General features: G+C 41.0%; 1 protein-coding gene and 1 non-coding gene across 10 annotated transcripts in view; both read right to left on the bottom strand.

Moving 5' to 3' along the window:
- Positions 1–21,598, bottom strand: part of ATP6V0A1 (ATPase H+ transporting V0 subunit a1) — a 55,524-nt gene that overhangs the window by 22,380 nt on the left and 11,546 nt on the right. For 5 of the 9 annotated variants that reach the window (XM_061391858.1, XM_061391865.1, XM_061391857.1 and 2 more), the window contains exons 3-12: positions 17,648–17,726; positions 16,393–16,490; positions 15,288–15,416; positions 9,564–9,667; positions 9,118–9,244; positions 7,185–7,267; positions 6,475–6,568; positions 4,120–4,332; positions 1,694–1,844; positions 680–819 (exon numbers count right to left, since the gene is read on the bottom strand). In XM_061391858.1, the coding sequence (XP_061247842.1) occupies positions 680–819; positions 1,694–1,844; positions 4,120–4,332; positions 6,475–6,568; positions 7,185–7,267; positions 9,118–9,244; positions 9,564–9,667; positions 15,288–15,416; positions 16,393–16,490; positions 17,648–17,726 (1,218 nt within the window). The remainder of the gene's footprint in view (positions 1–679; positions 820–1,693; positions 1,845–4,119; positions 4,333–6,474; positions 6,569–7,184; positions 7,268–9,117; positions 9,245–9,563; positions 9,668–15,287; positions 15,417–16,392; positions 16,491–17,647; positions 17,727–21,598) is intronic. The other 4 variants (XM_061391862.1, XM_061391861.1, XM_061391864.1 and 1 more) reach the window with 2 other exon arrangements.
- On the bottom strand, positions 2,586–2,720 carry LOC133233132 (small nucleolar RNA SNORA31). Its single transcript, XR_009731609.1, has one exon. It is a non-coding gene; the product is annotated as a small nucleolar RNA SNORA31 (small nucleolar RNA).

Raw genomic sequence — 21,598 nt, 5'->3', positions numbered from 1 at the left:
CAAAATACAAACGCTAACAAGAAATGTACTTTCACAGCACATGGCCTCTTTAGTGTTAAAATGAACATAGCGCCTCTATTCTCTAAATAGTCTCTAAAATTTCTCTATGGGTCAGAGACTTCCAGATCATAATTTTCATAATGGTGCTTGAGAAATTATAAAGTTTCAGACCAACGCAGACGTAACCTAGACATTAGTTCATTCTTGAATTAGCTAGTGTTAACTGTGTGGTTACCAGTGGGGCGAGCCAAGGGGAGAGGGTCAGATAGGGGTAAGTGACTCAAGAGGTACAAACCACTATGCATAAAATAAATAAGCTATGAGGATATATTGTACAGCACACAGAATGTAGCCAACATTTTATAATAATTATAAGTGGAGTGTAATCTATAAAATTTTGCAATCACTATGCTGTACGCCTGAAACTAATGTAATATTATAAATCAATAATACCTCAACAAATAAGTAAAAAGAAAATATATTTCCATCAATCATGGAGAAAAGACTGAATTATCCTTCTGTATGTACAAAATTTTTATAAACCTGTTGCCCTATGGAGAGACAAAAACAGTATGCAGCCAAAGATTACAGGAGAAAAATATTAGAAATATGTCAAGAAAATAATACTACTATCTTATGTTTCTGAGTTTCTAGCAAAAACAAACAGACAAAACATCACCTCATTCTCATTCTTCTGGGAGAGGATCCGGCTCTCTCTTAACACCATCCATACAGCAAAAAGAGTCATCAAAATGCCATGGCCAAGGTCACCAAACATCACAGCAAACAGGAAAGGGAAAGTGATGATGGTGTATGGAGCTATAAAGAGACCAAACAGAGAAAAAGACAAATTCCAGAAAACCGCAGCTCCTAACACATCACATCCCTCTCCATAATCTAAGATCAGTATAAAAGGGACTCATTCCCAAGCTGCTGGTCAGAGGGATTCCCAGGAAATAATGTCCACAGCAGGATTTGCACAGACTCACAAAGCTACCACCAGCATTTTCAACAAAGAATCACACAGGAAATGAAGGTTTTGTCTCTAGCCTTGGCACCAGGGGGGTTTGTCTCTTGATTCCTTTTCTTTCACTCCTGGGATGCTGCTCCTGGGACAGGCCAACTTTCCTCCCCTGTGCACTGCAACCAGCTGAATAAAGCCACCAGGTTAAGTGGGAGAACGTTCAGAATCTGGAGCAGATCAGGTCCTGCAGAAGACTCCCACTAAACATGAATTACCTGACTCTTGATTTAATCACTAACTCTCTGAACAGAGGAGAAATCTGCCTTGTGCTTAAAATGGTCAACAACTGCTATATTTTCTCTATCTAACCTGGAACCAGGAAGCTATTCTAAAATGTCAATGACCTTGGGAAAACTTTTTCCTTAAAGCAGTTCCAGCAAATGGCATGTGAGTGAAAGCCAGGTGCTATACAGCCGTGAGGACAGAGGAACCCAATCTATGGAGCTCATGCCTATAAAATTCCTATAAAATCGCCTGCTAAAGGAGTTCCACCTGGCAATAAACCTCACTCCTTACATCCAGATAGGCACCTCTTCATGGGAATTCTACAAGAGGTGAGGCCTGGACAGCATCTTCAGTCTTGAGCCAATTGCTCAATTGCATTCAAAGTGAAGCATTAAAAGAAATAACAAAAAAATCTCCAGAGGGAAAAGATTCAAGCTTTTTTACCTGGATTTATCTCTCGGTAAGTTCCAATTCCATAAGCATCCACTATGTTCTGAAAGCCATACGTGAACTTGTTGGTCTTGTTATAGGTGGGGGGAGTCTGGTTTGTCTGCATCCTGTTCAGAATGGAGGGCACGGTGGAACCACTGTGCTCCTGGGAAACATCAAGCACAGATCAGAATCAGGTCACCCTTCTGATTACAGTGGTGGATTCATAGGCATATATTTGTCAAAACTCACTGAATAGTACACATAAAATATGTGTGTTTCCTTTCAGGTAAATTATATCTCAATCTTTCCAGTCTTTGAGGACACTAGAACTAGGCTATAAAATTTATGATGATATGTGTAAACGAAGTCTTGGGAAGAATATCCTTATCATGAAACAAAAAAATTAAGTCTAAAATGTATAGACAAAAAAAACGTGGTACTTTCTTCCCTGAAGATATCCTTATCTGTCTACAAGTGTCATTGTTCTCTCCTGCTTTTATGAAGAAAGCAAAGTTATTTTCTGACTTTTCCCTCTTCACCACCTCCTCTTAATTCTCTAATAATCCTTGGAGTCTAGCAGACCACGCCTGGTCAAAGTGGCTGGCTCATCACCAGATCCAAAGATCTTTTCTCTTACATGCAAGCCCCCGACACTGGAGAGCTTCCTCTTCTGTTTACCAGCCATGCCTTTCCTGTCTCTCTGCTGGTTCCTCCTCCTCTGCCTGTAACATTGCAGGCCCCCAAGGTTCTATTATTAACTCCTTATTTTCTCTCTTGGAGGTCTCATTCCCTGCCAATCTCATGTATCCTATTTCTTTCATTTTGCCTTTTTTTTTTTTTTTTTTTTTTGAGTAAAGCAGGCTTTTACTGTTCACAAGGTTATTTGTGAGGTGCAAAAATCTTCCCATGCATTCTCCCATTCAATCTGGGCTGCCACAGCAAGACAGACAGAAAGCTCGAGGACATATTTTTCTTGCATCTGTACGTAGTGGAAACCTTAGCAGAGAGTAACTACTCCAGGCCTGTCCAATAGAGGCATTTTCCCCTTTTGAGAACTATCTCATCGTCTGTTTTACATTTCCACATGGATTTCTGTCCAACCCTTCAATGTGACTGAAACGGAACTTAGCAGCTTTCTCCAATCAATAAGTTTCTCTTACTGAATCTCAACTTCCATTAATGGAACTATTATTCTACCAGTCACCCAGCTTTGATACCTCAGAAACATTTTAATTTTTTCACCTTGTATTTCTCCTGTACATTGCTAAATACTAGGTCTATCAATGGATACTTCCTTCAGAATGTTTCACAAATTCATCATTATTTGCTCTTCCCATTGCCAGGTCTTACTGCCAGGTCATTATCACTTACTACTGTTTACAATAACCTAACTGTCCTCCCACTTGTAGGCTCTTTCAGCTCCCCAATCCAACCCCCATGCTATCAGTGGATTACTCTTTTATTTAATTGATTGATACTGATTGATTGATTGATTGACTGAGTCATGCAGCATGCAGGACATGAGACCTTAGTTCCCCGACCAGGGATTCAACCTGTACCCCCTGTAGTGGAAGCGTGGAATCTTAACCACTGAACTGTCAGGAAAGTCCCTGGATTATTCTTTTAAAACTGTTGTGATCATCATGTCCTTTCACTGCTAAATAACTCCCAGTGTCTCTCTACTCCCTCCAGGATAAAATTTAAACTCACTAATCTGGTATTAATGACCCTTCATAATTAGGTTCCTGGCTCCCTGACTCAGGTTTACCTCCTGCTCTTTCAGCTTGCCCGCTACAATTCCTGTTCTGGCCCAACCATGTGTGGTCATACTGTACTTGCCTTTGGCCAGACTGTTTACTTCTTGTTATTGCCAAAAGACATCTTATCCAGTCTTCAAAGCACTGAGTAAATGCCACCTTCTTGAAGCTTCTTCTGATCATCCTTGCTGGACAAGCTAGCACCTGCCTTCCCTCTACACACATAAACTGCTCTTGGCACAGACTGTCTTGTATGTTTGCACATCAGCCTCTTCAAGTCAGAAGATACTTGAGGGCCTACTTTTTATATCTCTGTACCTCCTGACCCCTCGATCAGAGGCTTGGACAGGGCAGTAGCTGTAACTACTACTAAAGGGTTATACTATGTACCTAGACTAATGGACAGAGAGAATGGACCAGGAAACTGATGTTCTGGGTGTGAGTAACCCTGAAGGATCACAGGGATATGATCAAATCATTTAATCTTTTCTGAATTACAATTGCTACATTTGAAAATAAGGATACACGAGATGTTCTGTCAGGATACAAGGTGAGTACAAGGTGGGTAAACTGAAGAATTCTGAGACAAAAATGCCACGAGAATGTGATTGATTCCTGTTACCACTGATGGAAACCTCTCTTCCTGGCTGGAGGCTGCACTGCCAGCTGTGGGGGACTCACCGTGCCCCTTCTGAGCGCAAACTGGATGGAGTCAAGGTCAGTGACAGGGCACCAGACCTCCGCAATTAGGCACTTCTGGGTCACATCTATGTTGCACAGGTTCAAAGTATGGTAGATGGCCTTCATCTTCCGCACCTTGATGAACCAGACACGGATGTTCTTGGCAGCAGCCTGAAGAACCCTCTGGCGGTGATCCTCTGTTTGGTTCAGAACCTTTGGGGAGAGAAAGGAGCAGGAGAGCGATTCTTCTAACGCCCTTCTTCCATTTCAGGACATGAGGGCAAGGAGGCACAGCTTTCTGAGAAGGGATGCGGGGGAATCTGTTTTTTCTCTTCCTCTGGCTAGAAGGTTTTGTGTTTTTTTTTGGCCAAATTGAAAGAAATTAAGAGTTCTACTTACTAATGTTCATATTCACTTCACTTCAAGCTAAAGAGAAACCTGAGGAAATGGTTTTCAGCTTTTCTAATTTTACCACCAAATCTATGGCTGAACAATGCAGTCACTGGCTTTTATCTGGTTCATTAAAGAGCAATCGTTTTCCATATGGAGCCTGTAACTCTGACTTGAAGAAGTCAGTGTCCCAGGCCCAGGAACGGACAGAGTTGTCACATCCGTACTTATGAACAGCAGGCCGCAGAACGCCCCTGAACATCAGCCAGCACTGAGGAGTGGGGGGAAAGAGGCGCTGCTGATCGCCATCATCTGCTTCTTAGAGACTCCATGCTGGGGAAGGAGACAGGAGACTCATGGCCTCTGGAGAGGATTCAGACTGCCACATACCACAGTCATCACAGAGCAGATGAGGCTTGATTTTTCTGTCAGGCTTTGTTTTCTGCCCAGGAAGCCCGATCCCTTGGAAACCAGCACAGAGTTACCTCGGAGGAATAATACTGCCTCGACTAGAGGTGGAAAGAAAGGCCAGGGACACTTCACATTCTACTGTCTTGTTTATCACCAAATATTTAACAGGTCTATAGCAGGTGAGGGGAGAAGCCAAAACCAGGCAAGCAGCTCACCACTCACTTGTGCATAAGAATCTATCTGAAATCTCAACATCTTTTTGAAAAGGAAAAAACTATGTATTAATCATTTTAGCACAAGTGCTCCATCATAGCTGGTTCTTCAGGTCAGTTCAGGAAAAAAAGTCATGACTGCTCCCTGAGAAACTGTCTTGGGCAGTAGAAAGAACTTCTACGAGAGGTTTAAAAAAAAAAAAAAACCCATGGCATGCTAGGGAAACTCTTGTTCACTTGAGAATAAGGAACAAGGATACTTTCTCCCCTGATTGTTGACAATTTCACAATGACTATTTAAACTTCTGGAAGGATGCTAATAAACTTGCCCCCACCCCTACATCTCACTCCTTGGTATTCAATCCCTTTTAAAATTTTGCTTCAAAAAATTAATCCATTAAAATTTTACTTCATACATTTTGGTGCTTTAAAAGTCAAATTCTAGCCATTTATAAAGGCTACACCACATGTTCTTCACAGTCTACTGCAACCCTACTCATAAGGAGGGGGTATAACAGTCCTAGAAGCCAGAATGTACACATGGCTCATTACCCATCAGCAGTTCGAAGAAAACTCTCTTCCCTTGGTTAAACTGCTAAGTGCAGCTAACAGGAGCCAGCAGCAGGTCAAGTGGTGGGTCATACACAACAGGGGTTGAAATGTTTCAACATGTCGAACATGATTCTTAAGATTTCAAGGTAACAATCATTACATTCTTTCAACAGGGAACCAAACTCCAACTGGGCACCCTTTTCCTCCCATGTATGTATAAATCATGACTCCCTCTTTAGAAGCCTGTGACAGCCATCACGTGCACAAACTACACACACTACGACGGGGTAAAAGTTCCTTCCTGGGTAACAAGAGTTACCCCAGGACTCTGACTAGACTGTATGTTCAGACTCAAGGTGACCAGGAGGACACACACCAAGCTATTAAGAGTAGCTGCCTCTGGAGGTAGAGCATGTCTGTGAGAGGCAGAATTGATTTGATATGTACTTCTGTATTATTTGATTTTTTTCTTAACTAAGCATACTTTATTATTCATACTTCATACTTCATTCACTATAAATGTATCTCAGACTCATGAGCTGGGGAACTGAATATTCTAAGCAACAACGATTTCAGGTGCATAGCATCTCTGTCTCATTTGAAGATAATTCACACCATTTTAAAGTCATTCCCTGTGGGGGATGGGGAAGAGTTTCAGGGAATGACTTAAAAATAGTACACACACACACAAACAAACATATCCTGAGCTTCTGTAAGTGCCTAATAAACTGTTAGTGCTTCAAGTAAGCAGTATTTCACAAAGACAAACTCCCTTGAGGTCTCAGTGTACCATTTGGAGATCATCAATCCTGGTATTAACTCCAGAAGCCATCTCCTTTCTCTCCTGCGGCGTCTCAGGACAGGGATAGAGTGAAGCCCGGAACCTGGAATGTGCAGACACAGCCTGAGGAACACTGACATTGCTTCACGGAGCCAGTTTAAGTAATCTCAGAACATAATCCCAACATACTGGAAGGACCAAAACAGGATTAGTTCAGACTGATGCACTAATCAATAATAATTATTTATGGGAAGGGGCCTACAATAGAGCAGCAAGCAACATTTGAACTGTCTTGGCATTCTCTGTAACTATTAAATTCCTTTAGATTAAAAAAGAAAGACAGAAGCAGTTATTACAAATCACATTATAAAGTGCTGGAGAAAAATGGCATGGAGAAAGGATCTCATGGGCAGAATTTCAGAAAAGTTTAAGGGCACAGTGCCTACGATACACTGCTAGGTATGCAAACCCATTGTCCAAAAACAATGTAGAATTTATAAACCATGAGTCCTAATTACTTTTCCCAAGAAAAGGAAATTGTGATTTTGACAGTCTGTAAAAAAAAAATAAACTTAGGCCATTTCTGGTCAAGATAACCTTCACATTATTAAAAAATATATTCCCCACGTTAAGGTGGACTTACAGGGCTTGTGTCTCACCATTCTACAGGCTTAACAGGTGGCCTGGCTACACCCTGCGGGGAGGCATGTTTCTCTTACCCTTCACAGATTTTCTTGACTCTGTTTTTCAGCTGATCGCCTTGGAAGAAAATGATGAACACAGACTTGTGCACGTAGTCTCCCTAGGCCCCAAACCAAAAACCAAGAATTCAGACTTATAACCCAGAAAACTTCTTAAGCATCTTTCTTTCTTGGTGACATAGAAACAACTGGAATCCTTTAAGGGTCTGGCAACCATGCACTTTAACCATTATCTTCAATCCATCTCTTAAGCTCCACAAGAACATTTGCTCTATAAAGATTTACAAAAATCTTCCCATACTTGTTTTTAAACTCAATGAGGAGCTTGACACAGATGCAAAGATGATTCTCTTTGTAGTAGAATTTAGCCCTATCTACCAATTCAACTATTCAAACTGAATAATTCTTATATTGCCTAAATGACTCAAGTACAGAGAAGAAAGGAAGTCATTCCTGCCTGCTCGCATGCTCAGAAACTCCAGATAAAGGGGACTGAATAACTACAAGGAGCTGAGCAGCTGGGGAGAAATGCTGATGCACAATCTCATGATTCATGCTGAATTAGACCTCAGGGGGCAGGGAGGAAGGCAATCTATCCAAAGACCAAGTGTATACCTGAAGCCTGAGGCAAAGGTTAGTAGGAAAGATCAGAAAAAGACTCTATAGTGGGTGTTAGCCAGGACTGTCTCCGGTGGCCTGTATTTTCTCCAGTTCATACAGAGCTTTTATAACAGGAAAACAAACAAAACTTCGGAGGATAAAGAAGGAAGAGGAGGGAAGGAGTAAGTAAGGCTCATGGGTCTTAAATTCCTAAGTTCTCCAGGAATTAACTGGAGCACATTCTTTGTGCAGCTGCTTTGTCAGAGACAGCCAGACCCTCCCTTTACTCCACTTGTTGATAAAAAATAATGCTTCTGTTGCCCAGGAACCTGGCTGAATATTCCTGAGAATAGCTCCACATGAGGTGTAACTGCTGATTGTGATGTTTCCATGACCCAAAGACAGCCTTCAGTAAGACTACAAAACTGGTACTTTAGGAGACTCACCGTAACCTAAGTGTCACCACCCTCCTACTCGGTCCCGAGGACATGATGCATTTACTTCTAGCTGAAGGACCCAGCTACTCTGAGAAGCCTCATAATTCAACCTCTCTTCTTAGGTTTAAAAAAAAAAAAAGAATACTAATTTAAGACACCCAAAAGATAATTAAGAACATAATAACCAACTCCAGGCTTCTAAATAACACTAATAGCAAAGTGAACTAAATTTCTTGCAGAACAGTTACTCATCTTTGCTTGTCATCTCTGAATGGATTCACCATATAAATGTAGGTTTATGCTAAGAACTCTGTCCTGTTATGTCAAATGCCAAGATGTTAAGTTATTCCTGCTTTCCAAAGCACTGGGTAGGGAATATCATCCTATTTTGCACAACATAAATCTTGAAACTAAGTTCCTAAAATTCCCAACAAACAAGTAGACCAAAAACCATCAATTAAAGTTTCATCAACTTATGAGGATCACAGTTTAGGAAATCTCTCCTCCTTGTACAAATGGATGTTACCAAACTTGGAACCAGATGTCTTGCTTTAATTTTCATTTAAGAGTTAATGTTCTTTGGGTCCCAGATAAGTACCAGAAAACACATAAAGCTGAAATAACTGGAGGGAATTCCCTAGCAACTCAGAGGTTAGGACTCGGCACTTTCACTGCTGTAGCCTGGGTTTGATCCCTGGTAGGGGAACTAAGACCCCACACATCATGTACACATTGTATGTACACATACGATGGAGGCGAAGAGGAAAAGAGGAGTCCCTCAAATTCACAGATCCAAACGGAGTAAATGTAAGGGCTCCTCTTGCGAGGGTCAGGTTCAGGTGGCACATGCTATGTTGCTGCTCTGAGTTCCCTGTACCAGACCTACTCCACCAGACGCAATTCCCTTGTCTTACAGTCACAGGATCCTCCAGGGGGTTCTCGATTTCAGCCTGCCGCAGGAACACATTCCCCCGGCACACCCGCCAAAGCATGCGCTCAAAAGTAGGGATGCGCTCCCGGTTAATCACACCAGCCACGAAGCTGTGGGGAGAAGAGCCAGATTGGGAATGGTTCCATGCCACAGGATAGGAGGAAAGTGAAGAGCAGGGGAGGGGAAAGATGTCAGACAGGAGGCTGGGCGTTGCTATGCCAAAATAACTGCCAAAATCTGATTCCTGGACTCAGCAGAGGGTTGACAGAACGACTTAGGAACTGAACCCAAAGTCAGTCAGCAACAACTTGCAACAGGCTCAGAAGAAAGGGCATCCTGGAAGGCAGTGAATGCCCAGCCTGACTGCTCTTCTGAACAGCAAAAATGGACATGACTCCGCTGAGTACAGAGGATCGAAGTGGTACTTACCCAAGTCTCAAGGGCGTGCCTCTTCCCATCTCGCTTGGCTCCAAGAGGGACGAGGACTCTTCCAACAGGTCTGGATCCGCCATCTGCTGATGATGCAATTCAGCCTGAATTCACAAATCAATTAATATCTAATGAAAATAGTTAGTGGCATGCAGGGAACGAGGAACCAGGAGATAAGTTCAGAAAATAAAGATGAAAAAAAGAAAACCACCAAAAGAGAAGACATACCCACAAAAAGAAGACAAGAAGAACAGGGGAAGAAACAAAGAAAAGACAAGAGGTAAAGGAAGCAGAACTGCCCCAGTAAAGCATCTGGGGAAATGGTTTTAGAAATAAGGAATAAAGAAAAAAACGTTAAATGATAGTGACACCCGTATAAACCTGTGACTTGGTGGAAACCATTTTTTCTCTTATGTTTTCCTGAATAAGCCATGAAAGTATCAAAAATATTCTTGCATATGCATAGAAGCTGAAGTATTTCTTCCTTTTGAGCAAAAACAAGGCAGCTCAGCAGATACATTCAATATCAAATTTCCAGGCAGCTGCAAATTAGACTTTTCCCTGTGTAAGAATGTAAAAGATGGAGACTCTCTTTCCCAGGAAGAAAGCAAGGAGCTGTCACTGTCCTGAACAGGAGAAAGATAGAAGGGGTGTCTCCAGACGTCTAGGTTTTCCATGCCCTTAAAAAGTCAAAACATGGGGGCTTTCAGCACACCCACTATTTAAAAGAAAAAAAAAAAAAAGCTTCAAACCATGGGATTTAAAGAGTATTCGTTGTCCAAAAAGGTAAGAAACACAATAGTTGGGCAGGCATGGGCCTTCACTGCATCAATAAAGGGAAGGAAAAGCGAAAACATACCTGAATGTCCTAGTTTCTGACCAGGAATCCAGGTAAAAAGTTCCTGTGGGCTTTACAGCTTAAGGATTCTTGAGAACATAGCTTAAGTTAACAATCTAAATCAAGTGAAAAAAAGTAACAGATAATAAGCCAGTTCAGAACATGTGGACTAGTTGGATTGTTGAGATTTAAAATGATTTCCACCACGACAGTTTATACAATAAAATGGAGGAGGAGCGGGACCTTCTCAGATGCAGACCTACATTTCTCAGCCTTTCTCTACACAATACTTTTTGCCCCGCTTCCTCTCAGCCTCTCTCTCCACAATACGTCTCGCCTTATTTCCTCTCACCAGGAAGGAGGAGCTGCCCTAAGAAATGAAGGCTAACTGACCGCTCCACTGCCTCATCTCCCCAGCTTCAATATCCATGGCCTACCTGTTTGACCAAAGACTAGAAGTGAGCCAGAGGAATCTTCCTTTTCAAAAGCAGAACTAAATAAAAATGAAGTCAGGAGAATTTTTCTCATCATCTTCACTCCAAATTTCAATTTGATTCTACTCTTATCAATCCTGCTATAAAAAAAAAAGCCACAGGGGATCCCTTCTTGATAGTCACAGGACTATAAATGTAAAGTCACAGGGTGGGGGTGGGGAACTGAGTATAAACCAGATAAGTCTGAAAGTCTAAACAAGTGAAAGCAATTGTTTGGGAAGTAAATTCTAGAAGCAGGATCAACTCTCAATGACCAAAAGAAAAAAGAAAAAAATTTCTTTAAAAAAAAAAATGAAGGATAGGCAGTGGGCACACCAGAAGTGCAGAGAAATACCACCATGAGATTTGGGAAACTTTCTGAACTGAACTGAAGATGAGATAATGAGGGCACAGGTTACTACTTGTTCTCAAGTGCGCAGTTCTTGTTTCTGCTTAAAATCAAATCCGCTGACTACAAACCACAGGCAACTTGCTTTGAGGATCCAGAGTAACTACAGCATTTCATCTTGCTCTTAGGATGTCCCTTAGCAAAAACCAGTGAAACTCACAAGCCTCCTGTCTACTCTACTGCATGGTTCACAATGCTTGGTTTAAGTAAACCATAAAGATAAAGCTCAGTGCAAATATGTGCTCTAAAGAGGAGAACTGATGGAAAAGCAAACAGTGCTCCTCTAAAGGAGAAGGCTCCATCTAGAATCTCTGGGAATACCAAAAAAAAAAAAAAAGGCAGAATTAAAATCAAATACAAATTTACAATAATATTCTAATTAATAATTACACCATTTCAAACTTAAGAATCCTTCAAATGAAATAATTGTGCCTGATGAGAAACTGTCCAGAACCACTAACTGAGGGCCTTTAAAGCAATATCTAAAACCATGTCATCAGGTATCTCAGTCCTAATCTGGGTTCTTTCATAAAAATACTGCCAAAGTTCTTCTACATTACTTGCTGTGCCCTCTGGTTTACCCGTTCCCCCAGTCAGAATACTAAAACCATGCCTTGAAAGAGGAAGTAGCACAACTTCAATAGTTCTATTTCTACTCTTCAGTATAAGCAGCACATCCAGTTCAAGCTACATGACCAAGAGCAAATACTTTTCTTTCCATTGACATGAGAAAAAAATTACATTTAATCACCCGAAGTATTCACGCAAGCCCCAAAGGAGATGGCAGATGGGAAAGAAAAGTAAAGAAAGCAGATGGATGGAAAACTCAGAAGGAAAGGAAGGCAGGGCTCTGCATGCCATTAACCATTACTTTTCCAGTCTTCTTTACGCTTTCATATGTTATGGTGCTTATGGTAAAAGATGCAGAGAAATCTCTCCAGCTCTTACAGTTCTTCATAAGCAAGAAGACTGAGAAAAGGATAATCATTAACAAGTCATTTAAAATGCTCTGGATAAGAAATGGCTAAGTTGAATTTGTAATCATCATAAATCATAAGACTATTCAATATGTGTTTACCTCTCCCCTTCTCCACAACTGGCCAATCATAACCCCTATGCCTGGAGACGCAGTGAATCATTTTCTGATTTAGTCATTTTCTGCTAACTCATTATTGTAAATTACTGATCATATTCACCAAATTATATTCAAAAGAAGGGTTTAAAATAGGTAGTGTTTCAGGCCATTGGCAAACATTATAATCTCAGGCATGGAAGAAAGGCTCATGAAAAGTCTACATTTCTGAGACTCGAGGTCCCAAGCCTCCTGATCTTTTGCATCGTGTGAAGCGTGTACTCGCAGGTGCAGACGTGCTTAACTCTGTGCGGCTCTGTCTCCTGTCCTGGCAGCGACCCTGAGGCTGCTGTCTGGCCTCAGCAGGGCAGGGGCTATTGAAAGGGGCCTGGCTGAGGCTGTGAGCTAATGGCGAGAGTGGACAAGATGCTGACTGTGCACGAGGAGGGAAAAGGAGGGGTTCCTGCCACTGGAAATAGCGGGACTGATGACGACAGCAGTAGAAGAGCCTCTCACAGCCAAGGCCTCATGCTCAAAAAAATGCTTTGCATGAGTAGGAGGGGGGAAACGATGCAAAATGAAGAGGGTGTGAAGGTCATGCCTGACTTCTCAAGATGGGCATTTCATGTTTACACCTATTAACCACAAAGAAAATTCCTAAACCCATAGTAACAATTTTAAAATCTTATATCATCTTTCCAAGTGATTCTGCTTATTTTGTTTTTACTATTATTGTGTGTGTGTGTGTTGTTTTTTTTTTGTATTATAAAATGAAGAGTTAAAAAAACTATTTTCCTTAAGGGAGTCCATTTGTCAGTCTTTTTTTCAGAATTTCTCCCAGAATGAACTAGACTAGGAAGTCTATCCCAATCCTTAAAACTCAGGAGACTATGAAAAACATTCTCATATATCTTATCAATATCCCAGCAAAAAACTAAAGGGTATATCAAAAGGGGGAAAAAGGCAGGGAGAGAGTCAAAGAACTAAGTACCCAATAATGATAAAAGTAACTGAGCTTTGATCTTGAGGCCAGGTTTACTTTGGATCTGTGGGCAGCAGCTTGGACACGTATAAAAAGCACGCCATCTGTGAGCCTAGGGAGTCACTGTGTTCGTGGATGTTTCCAGACATGACTAAGTGATATAGCCCTTGAACACAGAGACCATGTCACCCAGCTGATGCCTCACAAACAGCAAGTGCTCTTCAAATGATCCAACAATAATAATGCCGTATTATTATTAAATATAATATTATTATTAAATAATAATAATGTTTAGGCAGTAAGTATACTGGAATTCCAGATTATTTGTTCATCAAAAACCACTTGACATAAGTGACCATGCCTGTTGCAAAAGACCTGGAATACTTGCAAAGAGCTAATTACACTGTCCCACATCCTTTAATGTGATGACAGTGGGGACTGGTGAAAGAAGTTACAGTCAGTTTCAAAATTCTCAACTCAGCAAGCAAACTGAATATTCACACCCTCTCTCTCCTGATATGTAGCCTGATCCTGATTCTCAGGACCAGGCAATTTAATTCCTAGGAGCTTTTCCCCCTTTCCCTGGCTCCAGTAGATCTTGTTAATTAGCATGGTTTCTCTGAGTCAGATCTTCAGTTACTGAGGAATGTAACACGTCTTCAACTGACTTTCCCCAGCCCCGTGTGGTTCTCACGCTAGCATGCTTCAGAATCACCTTGTGAAAATGATCGCTGGGCCCCACCCTCAGGGTTTCTGAATGAGGACTGAGAACTGGCATTCTGACAAGTTCCCAGGTGAGGCTGATGTTGCTGGTTGGCAAACCCCTGCTCCAGGCTAGAGAACTAGGGAGAGTTATTTTTTCTTCAAAACATAGAAATTAAAAGTGAAACCGAGGACTTATCAGATACTAACTAAAGCAGGCCTTTTGTTTTTTTTAAAAGCTTTGCTAATTTTTGTTGTTGAGCAAAGGAAATAAAGAACTTAATGGGGTGGTCTCCCTGGTGGTCCAGTGGTTAAGACTCTGCAGTGCTTCCAGTGCAGGAGGCATGGATTTGATCTTTGGTTGGGGAACATGCTGCAAGGCGTGGCTGAAAATTTTTTTTTTAAAAAAAGAACTTATGGGAAGGCATACTGAATAGTGACTGAGACAATCTATGAAATGTACGATGTTGCTAATCGGGTGGCAAAGACACCTATAAAATAGAAGAGTTACCCATATTTTAGGCCATCAGTAAAAGCATGTCCACACCGGAAGCTAAGACTCCTCCCCAGCTTTAATTGGGAGAAGGAAGCCTTTTGAGAGCCTTGTTCCAAATCCCTGTGGTGGGGTCACTTCAGCAAGCTGTCCCCTGGCAACTGAGTCACCTACATTTTTAACCCAGGAACTTATTAACATTTTGCCCCTACAAGGTACTGAAGTTGAGTTTAGAGGAAAATCCAGGAATTTCAAACAAGAATCCTACCAATTTTCCATACAACATAAAAAAACAGCTCTCAAATTAAGTGTGCTTGCCATCTGGAATACTTAAAAATATGCTCAAAGGCTGACAAGCAACCATAGAGGATACAAGCTAAAATTTAATGACAAAAGGTTTGGAGATTAAATTTTTGTTTCAATTTCATGTATAACTTTTTCCTGTTGCTTCAACTTCAAGCATATACTTACCTTCATATGTAAAATTTCATCTATGTTTACACAACTACTTTAGGATTCCTTTCCTCATTTTGAGATGAAAAACTGCTGAAAATGCAAAAATATACAAAACCATGGCTGGCTGTGTACTGCATGGAAAATGGAACAGAATCTGACATTTCTTCAACTAAAACAGGGTGCAGAAATGGTATTGTTCCCAAACTAGCAAATTAAAATAATTATTGGAATAAAAATATGGCCCATTAGTGCTGGTGTAATATCAGCTGCTTAAATACTAAAAGAAACAGTAGTCTGACCTCATCAAAAAACTGTTGAGTTTTGCGAAGTATAAATTTTAATTCAGTTAGTTCTAGGAAATTTCTCTTCAGAGCTTCCTGGTTTGTGTTGATTTCCTTCAGTTCATTTTCAATCTTCTCAAAATTAGCCTATAGAAAAACAAAACAAACAACCAACCAAACTATTAACTCACACTAAGCTCAAAATGTTTGCTCTAAAAGACAGATGAAATAATCCATCCCGCAGAATGCTGACCACGCTGAATGTTCAAAGGTATCTTCATATCTACCCAGCAATACATCTGGCCCTGTGTATTCTTTGGTTCCATATCCACAGATTGTATAGTTATGCTTAGTTATGGTTAGTTATGGTTAGTTAACCATAGGTCAAAAATATTTGGGGAGGAACATTTTCCAGAAAGTTCCAAAAAGCAAAACTTGAATCTGTTGCTCACTAGCAACTATTTTACCTATGATCTACTTTGTATTTACAATGATTAACATAGCATTTACATTGCATTAGGTATTGTAAGTAATCCAGAGAGGATTTAGAGTATACGGGAGGATGAGCGTAGGTTATATGCAAATACTACAGCCATTTTATACAAGGGTCTTGAACACCAGCAGATTTTGATATTGAGGGAAGGGCTGGAACCAATCTTCCCTGGTTACTGCGGGATGACTGTACTGTGTTTTTACCAGGGTGGTTTTCTTTATAAAGGTTTTTTTTTTGCTTAAAATAGCCTCTTTTTGTCTATAGATTCTGTTATACACTTGGTTAAATCCCCCAGCGGACTTTAGATAAAATAATGATTGAAAAGTCTATCGAGATTTTATGAGATTCAGTTTATGAGATTATTAATAAATTACTAGTTAAATTAACATTAATCCAATAAATTTTCAACAAGCCAATAACCATTAGTGGCATGTGACAGTATTGGAGATATTAATACCACAGTGATTTTTATATCATAAAAAAGGAAATTCATTTTAATCCCGTCCACAAGAACCTTGCAATCAACAGAAAAGGACGGCAAGAATTATTCTACTTTCCATCTAGTTAGGAAAGTAATTTCTGCCCTGAATATAAAGAAACTTTTCTGGCTTCCTCAGAAGAATTATTTACCTCTAAGTCAATCATGTCCCGGGGGAAGGGCACCTCTGGGTTTTCACCAGTGTCCATAATTGGGATGTTAGCTTTCCTTATCTCTTTCTCAACAAATCCTAGAACGACAGAATCAAAACATTCATGTCTAGATCCACATGTCTGGAACTGCCAATATCTGAGGAAAAAAATAATAAGATCCCAAACCTGGCTAAGAAGAGCTTCATTCTAAGAAAGACACTTTTCATATAAAAGAAGCAGAGCTTGTAACTCCTTTTTGCTTCACACTGCTCTTCCTCCTACCCCACATTCTCTAAAGCACAGTTCCTGCAAAGAGGTTTATCAGTCCACTACTGTCTTCTTTTCCTCTTCTGATCTTAACACTGGTTCTCATCTGTGTCAGCTCTCAACCCTGTGTGATGGCTCTGGTCACAGATATTGGTGCAGAGGACAGCTAAAGTAGAGTGTTACTCAGTAGAATATTTGACCCTCAGCACACTAGTGAGACAACTCCAACCTACAAGGGTTTCGTTAAATTTGAAAATAGGTCAGCTCTGAGTTAAACAAAACAAGAAACAAAGCACAGAAAAGGCCCCAAAACACAGGAGAAAAGTGTGTTTTCAGGTGATAACTACTGACTTGTTTTTCAGCACAGAGACTAAATTCACCCAACTGAAAGTTGGCCTCATATAGCAGCAAGATCTTGGGTTTTGGAGGCAGACAACCTGGATTCAGACACTGATCCCATCGTGGCCACTTACATTCTTGGGCACGTCACTTAACCTCTCTGATCTTTAGCTTCCTCATTTACTTAAATAAGGAAACTGATACCCTGCTTGAAGGAATGCTGTGAGGAATGAACAAAATAAAGCGTATGAACACCCTAACTCTCAATAGTACCTCAATAAATGTTAGGTTCTTCCCACATAAATAGACAATTTAAAGCTGGCTATGCTGCCATCTAAAATTGATGGTGTTCTAGGTCCTATCTCTCAGAATTCTACAGTGTAGCACTGACATAAAACTCTTATCATAAAAGAAAAACAAAAAACAGTATTTTCAGCTTGCAGCCTTGTCATCTCAAAGTTTCTATTAAGCACCACCGAGCCCAAATACCACACATCTACTTGTGCACAAGAAATTCATCTTCACATTAGACTGCAAGGTTTTTTCTCTCTTTTTCCTTTCATAGTATTTTCTTCCTTTATGAAGAGGACTCTAATTTAAGACAACGGGGTCACTAGAGGAACATCAGACAAGACCAAAATGCACATACGAAGCTTTCGGTCCATTTCTTCACATCTTCTAACTTCATTCACAAATTTCCTCTGGAAAACGTTCACATCTGGATTTAACTGCAAAATAAGAACAGAATACCAAATACTGTATCCATTTCCTCTCTTTCATAAGCAACAGATCCTGTGAAGTGAAAACCTAGTTCTATGTCAATGTGTCAGTTCAGTTCAGTCTCTCAGTCGTGTCTGACTCTTGGCGACCCCATGAATCGCAGCACGCCAGGCCTCCCTGTCCATCACCAACTCCCAGAGTCTACTCAAACTCATGTCTATTGAGTCGGTGGTGCCATCCAACCATCTCATCCTCTGTCATCCCCTTCTCCTCCTGCATTCAATCTTTCCCAGGATCAGGGTCTTTTCCAATGAGTCAGCTCTTTGCATCAGGTGGCCAAAATATTGGCTAATACAATGCTATTAAAAAACTTTCTACTGATCCACACAACCCGCTTTAGGACCAGTCACACCAAGGAAACGTAAAAACCCTTCTCTCACTGCTGCAGGCTTATTACTGGAATGGAGGCAAATATGACAAAACACAGTAGCACACAATGTTCATCTCAGGCCAGAAGGCTCAGTGAGCACAACCACCTCCCAAATATAGGCAATGGATATAACAGAAGCTTTGGCTGCTTTTCCTTCTCTCCTCCTTCTCAGTCAGTAGAGAGAGAAAGCAAACTTCTCTCAGTTTTCTGCCCAGGGTCTTCACCTTCTAGGTGACAGGCTTATTTATTCAATCATCCACCCATCACAAGTAATTTTCAAAACAATGCCACAAGATATTCTGGGAAACACAAACAAGAATAAAACAAATTCCTCCTCATTAAGAAGCTTGCAACCTAATAGGGAAGAAAGATGAATACAACCCATAAGATAGACTGTGATAAGTTCCATAAAAGTAATACAAATAAAGAACTAACAGTTACTCAACATTTCTGGAGCACCAAATATGCGCCAGACACTATTAGGCACTGGTATGAATACAAAGAGTAAGATATGTCCCAGGTTTGAAGAGCTATCAGCCCTACAGAAGAGACAGACAGAAACCAATCAATACAACTTTTGTGAAAATATTATTAAAGAGTAAGCAAAATGTTGTTGGCAGTTTCCTATAAACATTCACCTACCTACCTCATGACTGAACATTCTACCACTAGGCACCTGCTTAAGGAGAATGAAAACACGTTCACAGAAACTTGTTCAAGAATGTTCGTAAAGACTTCGCTGGCAGTCCAGTGATTAAGACGCCATGCTTCCACTGTAGCAAGGGGCATGGTTCGATTCCTAGTCAGGGAACTCAGGTCCCACATGCTGTGCAGTATAGCCAAAGAAAAAAAGAATGTTTACAGCAGCTTTATTCACAATACCCCCAAACTAGCAGTGATCCAAATATCCATCAACAACTGTACTGTAAGTCACTTTAGTCGTGTCCGACTCTGTGTGACCCCATAGACGGCAGCCCACTAGGCTCCCCTATCCCTGGGATTCTCAAGGCAAGAACACTGGAGTGGGTTGCTGTTTCCTTTTCCAGTGCATGAAAGTGAAAAGTGAAAGCGAAGTTGCTCAGTCGTGTCCGACTCTTAGCGACCCCATGGACTGCAGCCTACCAGGCGCCTCCGTCCATGGGATTTTCCAGGCAAGAGTACTGGAGTGGGGTGCCATTGCCTTCTCTGTCCACCAACATGAGGCTGGATAAAAGCATTGTGCTATGTTCATATCATGGAATAAAAAAGAATAAACTACAGAAATATATAAAATGAGATTAAATCTCAAGAACATGAAGTTGAATGAGTGAAAGAAGTTGGACATAAGAGTCTAGGTAATAAAAAAAAAAAGTCTGTACTGTATCATTCATTTACATGAAGTTCAAGAACAGGCAAAACTAAACTATGATGGTAGAAATCAAAACAGTGGTTACCTACGGTGGGTATGGACTGACCAGAAGTGGGCAAGAGGCAACCTTCTGGGCTGCTGGAAATATTCTGTATCTTGATTGGGGTGATGGTTATAAAGGTGTATACATTTACCAAAATCATCAACTTGTACTCCTAAGATCTTTGCATTTCATTGAATATAAAAGTTTACCTCCATAAAAAAAAAATGAGGGCAAAAAAAAAAGGGGGGGGACAGACACACACACAAGGAATAACTGATTCTATCTTGGGGGACAAGAGAAAAAATGCACAAAGGTAACACCTGAGCTGGCAATGAGGCAGAGTTCAACAAGCAGAAATAGAATGCAAGCAGAAAGACCATGACAAGTGACTCAGAGACATAAATCAATCATATTCTCAGAGAATGGGGGACATTTTCTACAGATCAAGATGAGGGAATGCAAGGAGCAGGATGTGGAAGATTTTGTCCTCTGGGCAATAATATGGAATCAAATGATCTGATTTTTACTTTTTTTTTTTTTTTAAAGATTTGCTGTTTTGAAGAATATTGTATGTGAAGAATGAACTGTAAGAGAGAGAAAGACTGGTAACAGAGAGACTAATAAGGAAATTATTGGTATTATGTATCACTCATCTCACATGCTAGTAAAGTAATGCTCAAAATTCTCCAAGCCAGGCTTCAGCAATATGTGAACTGTGAACTTCCTGATGTTCAAGCTGGTTTTAGAAAAGGCAGAGGAACCAGAGATCAAATTGCGAACATCCGCTGGACCATGGAAAAAGCAAGAGAGTTCCAGAAAAACATCTATTTCTGCTTTATTGACTATGCAAAGCCTTTGACTGTGTGGATCACAATAAACCGTGGAAAATTCTGAAAGAGATGGGAATACCAGACCACCTGACCTGCCTCTTGAGAAATCTGTATGTAGGTCAGGAAGCAACAGTTAGAACTGGACATGGAACAACAGACTGGTTCCAAACAGGAAACGGAGTATGTCAAGGCTGTATATTATCACCCTGCTTATTGAACTTATATGCAGAGTACGTCATGAGGAGAAGGCAATGGCACTCCACTCCAGTACTCTTGCCTGGAAAATCCCATGGATGGAGGAGCCTGGTAGGCTGCAGTCCATGGGGTCACTAAGAGTCGGACACGACTGAGCGACTTCACTTTCACTTTTCACTTTCATGCATTGGAGAAGGAAATGGCAGCCCACTCCAGTGTTCTTGCCTGGAGAATCCCATGGACAGAGGAGCCTAGTGGGCTGCCATCTATGGGGTCACACAGAATCGGACACTACTGAAGCGACTTAGCAGCAGCAGCAGAGTACATCATGAGAAATGCTGGACTGGAAGAAACACAAGCTGGAATCAAGATTGCTGGGAGAAATATCAATAACCTCAGATATGCAGATGACACCACCCTTATGGCAGAAAGTGAAGAGGAACTAAAAAGCCTCTTGATGAAAGTGAAAGTGGAGAGTGAAAAAGTTGGCTTAAAGCTCAACATTCAGAAAACGAAGATCATGGCATCCGGTCCCATCACTTCATGGCAAACAGATGGGGAAACAGTGGAAACAGTGTCAGACTTTATTTTTTTGGGCTCCAAAATCACTGCAGATGGTGACTGCAGCCATTAAATTAAAAGACGCTTACTCCTTGGAAGGAAACTTATGACCAACCTAGACAGCATATTCAAAAGCAGAGACATTACTTTGCCAACAAAGGTCCGTCTAGTCAAGGCTATGGTTTTTCCAGTGGTCATGTATGGATGTGAGAGTTGGACTGTGAAGAAGGCTGAGCGCCAAAGAATTGATGCTTTTGAACTGTGGTGTTGGAGAAGACTCTTGAGAGTCCCCTGGACTGCAAGGAGATCCAACCAGTCCATTCTGAAGGAGATCAGCCCTGGGATTTCTTTGGAAGGAATGATGCTAAAGCTGAAACTCCAGTACTTTGGCCACCTCATGTGAAGAGTTGACTCATTGGAAAAGACTCTGATGCTGGGAGGCATTGGGGGCAGGAGGAGAAGGGGACGACAGA

The sequence above is a fragment of the Bos javanicus genome, chromosome 19 (assembly GCF_032452875.1).
Source record: "Bos javanicus breed banteng chromosome 19, ARS-OSU_banteng_1.0, whole genome shotgun sequence".
Taxonomy (NCBI): Eukaryota; Metazoa; Chordata; class Mammalia; order Artiodactyla; family Bovidae; genus Bos; species Bos javanicus.
This window is presented reverse-complemented; position numbering and strand designations above follow the sequence as displayed.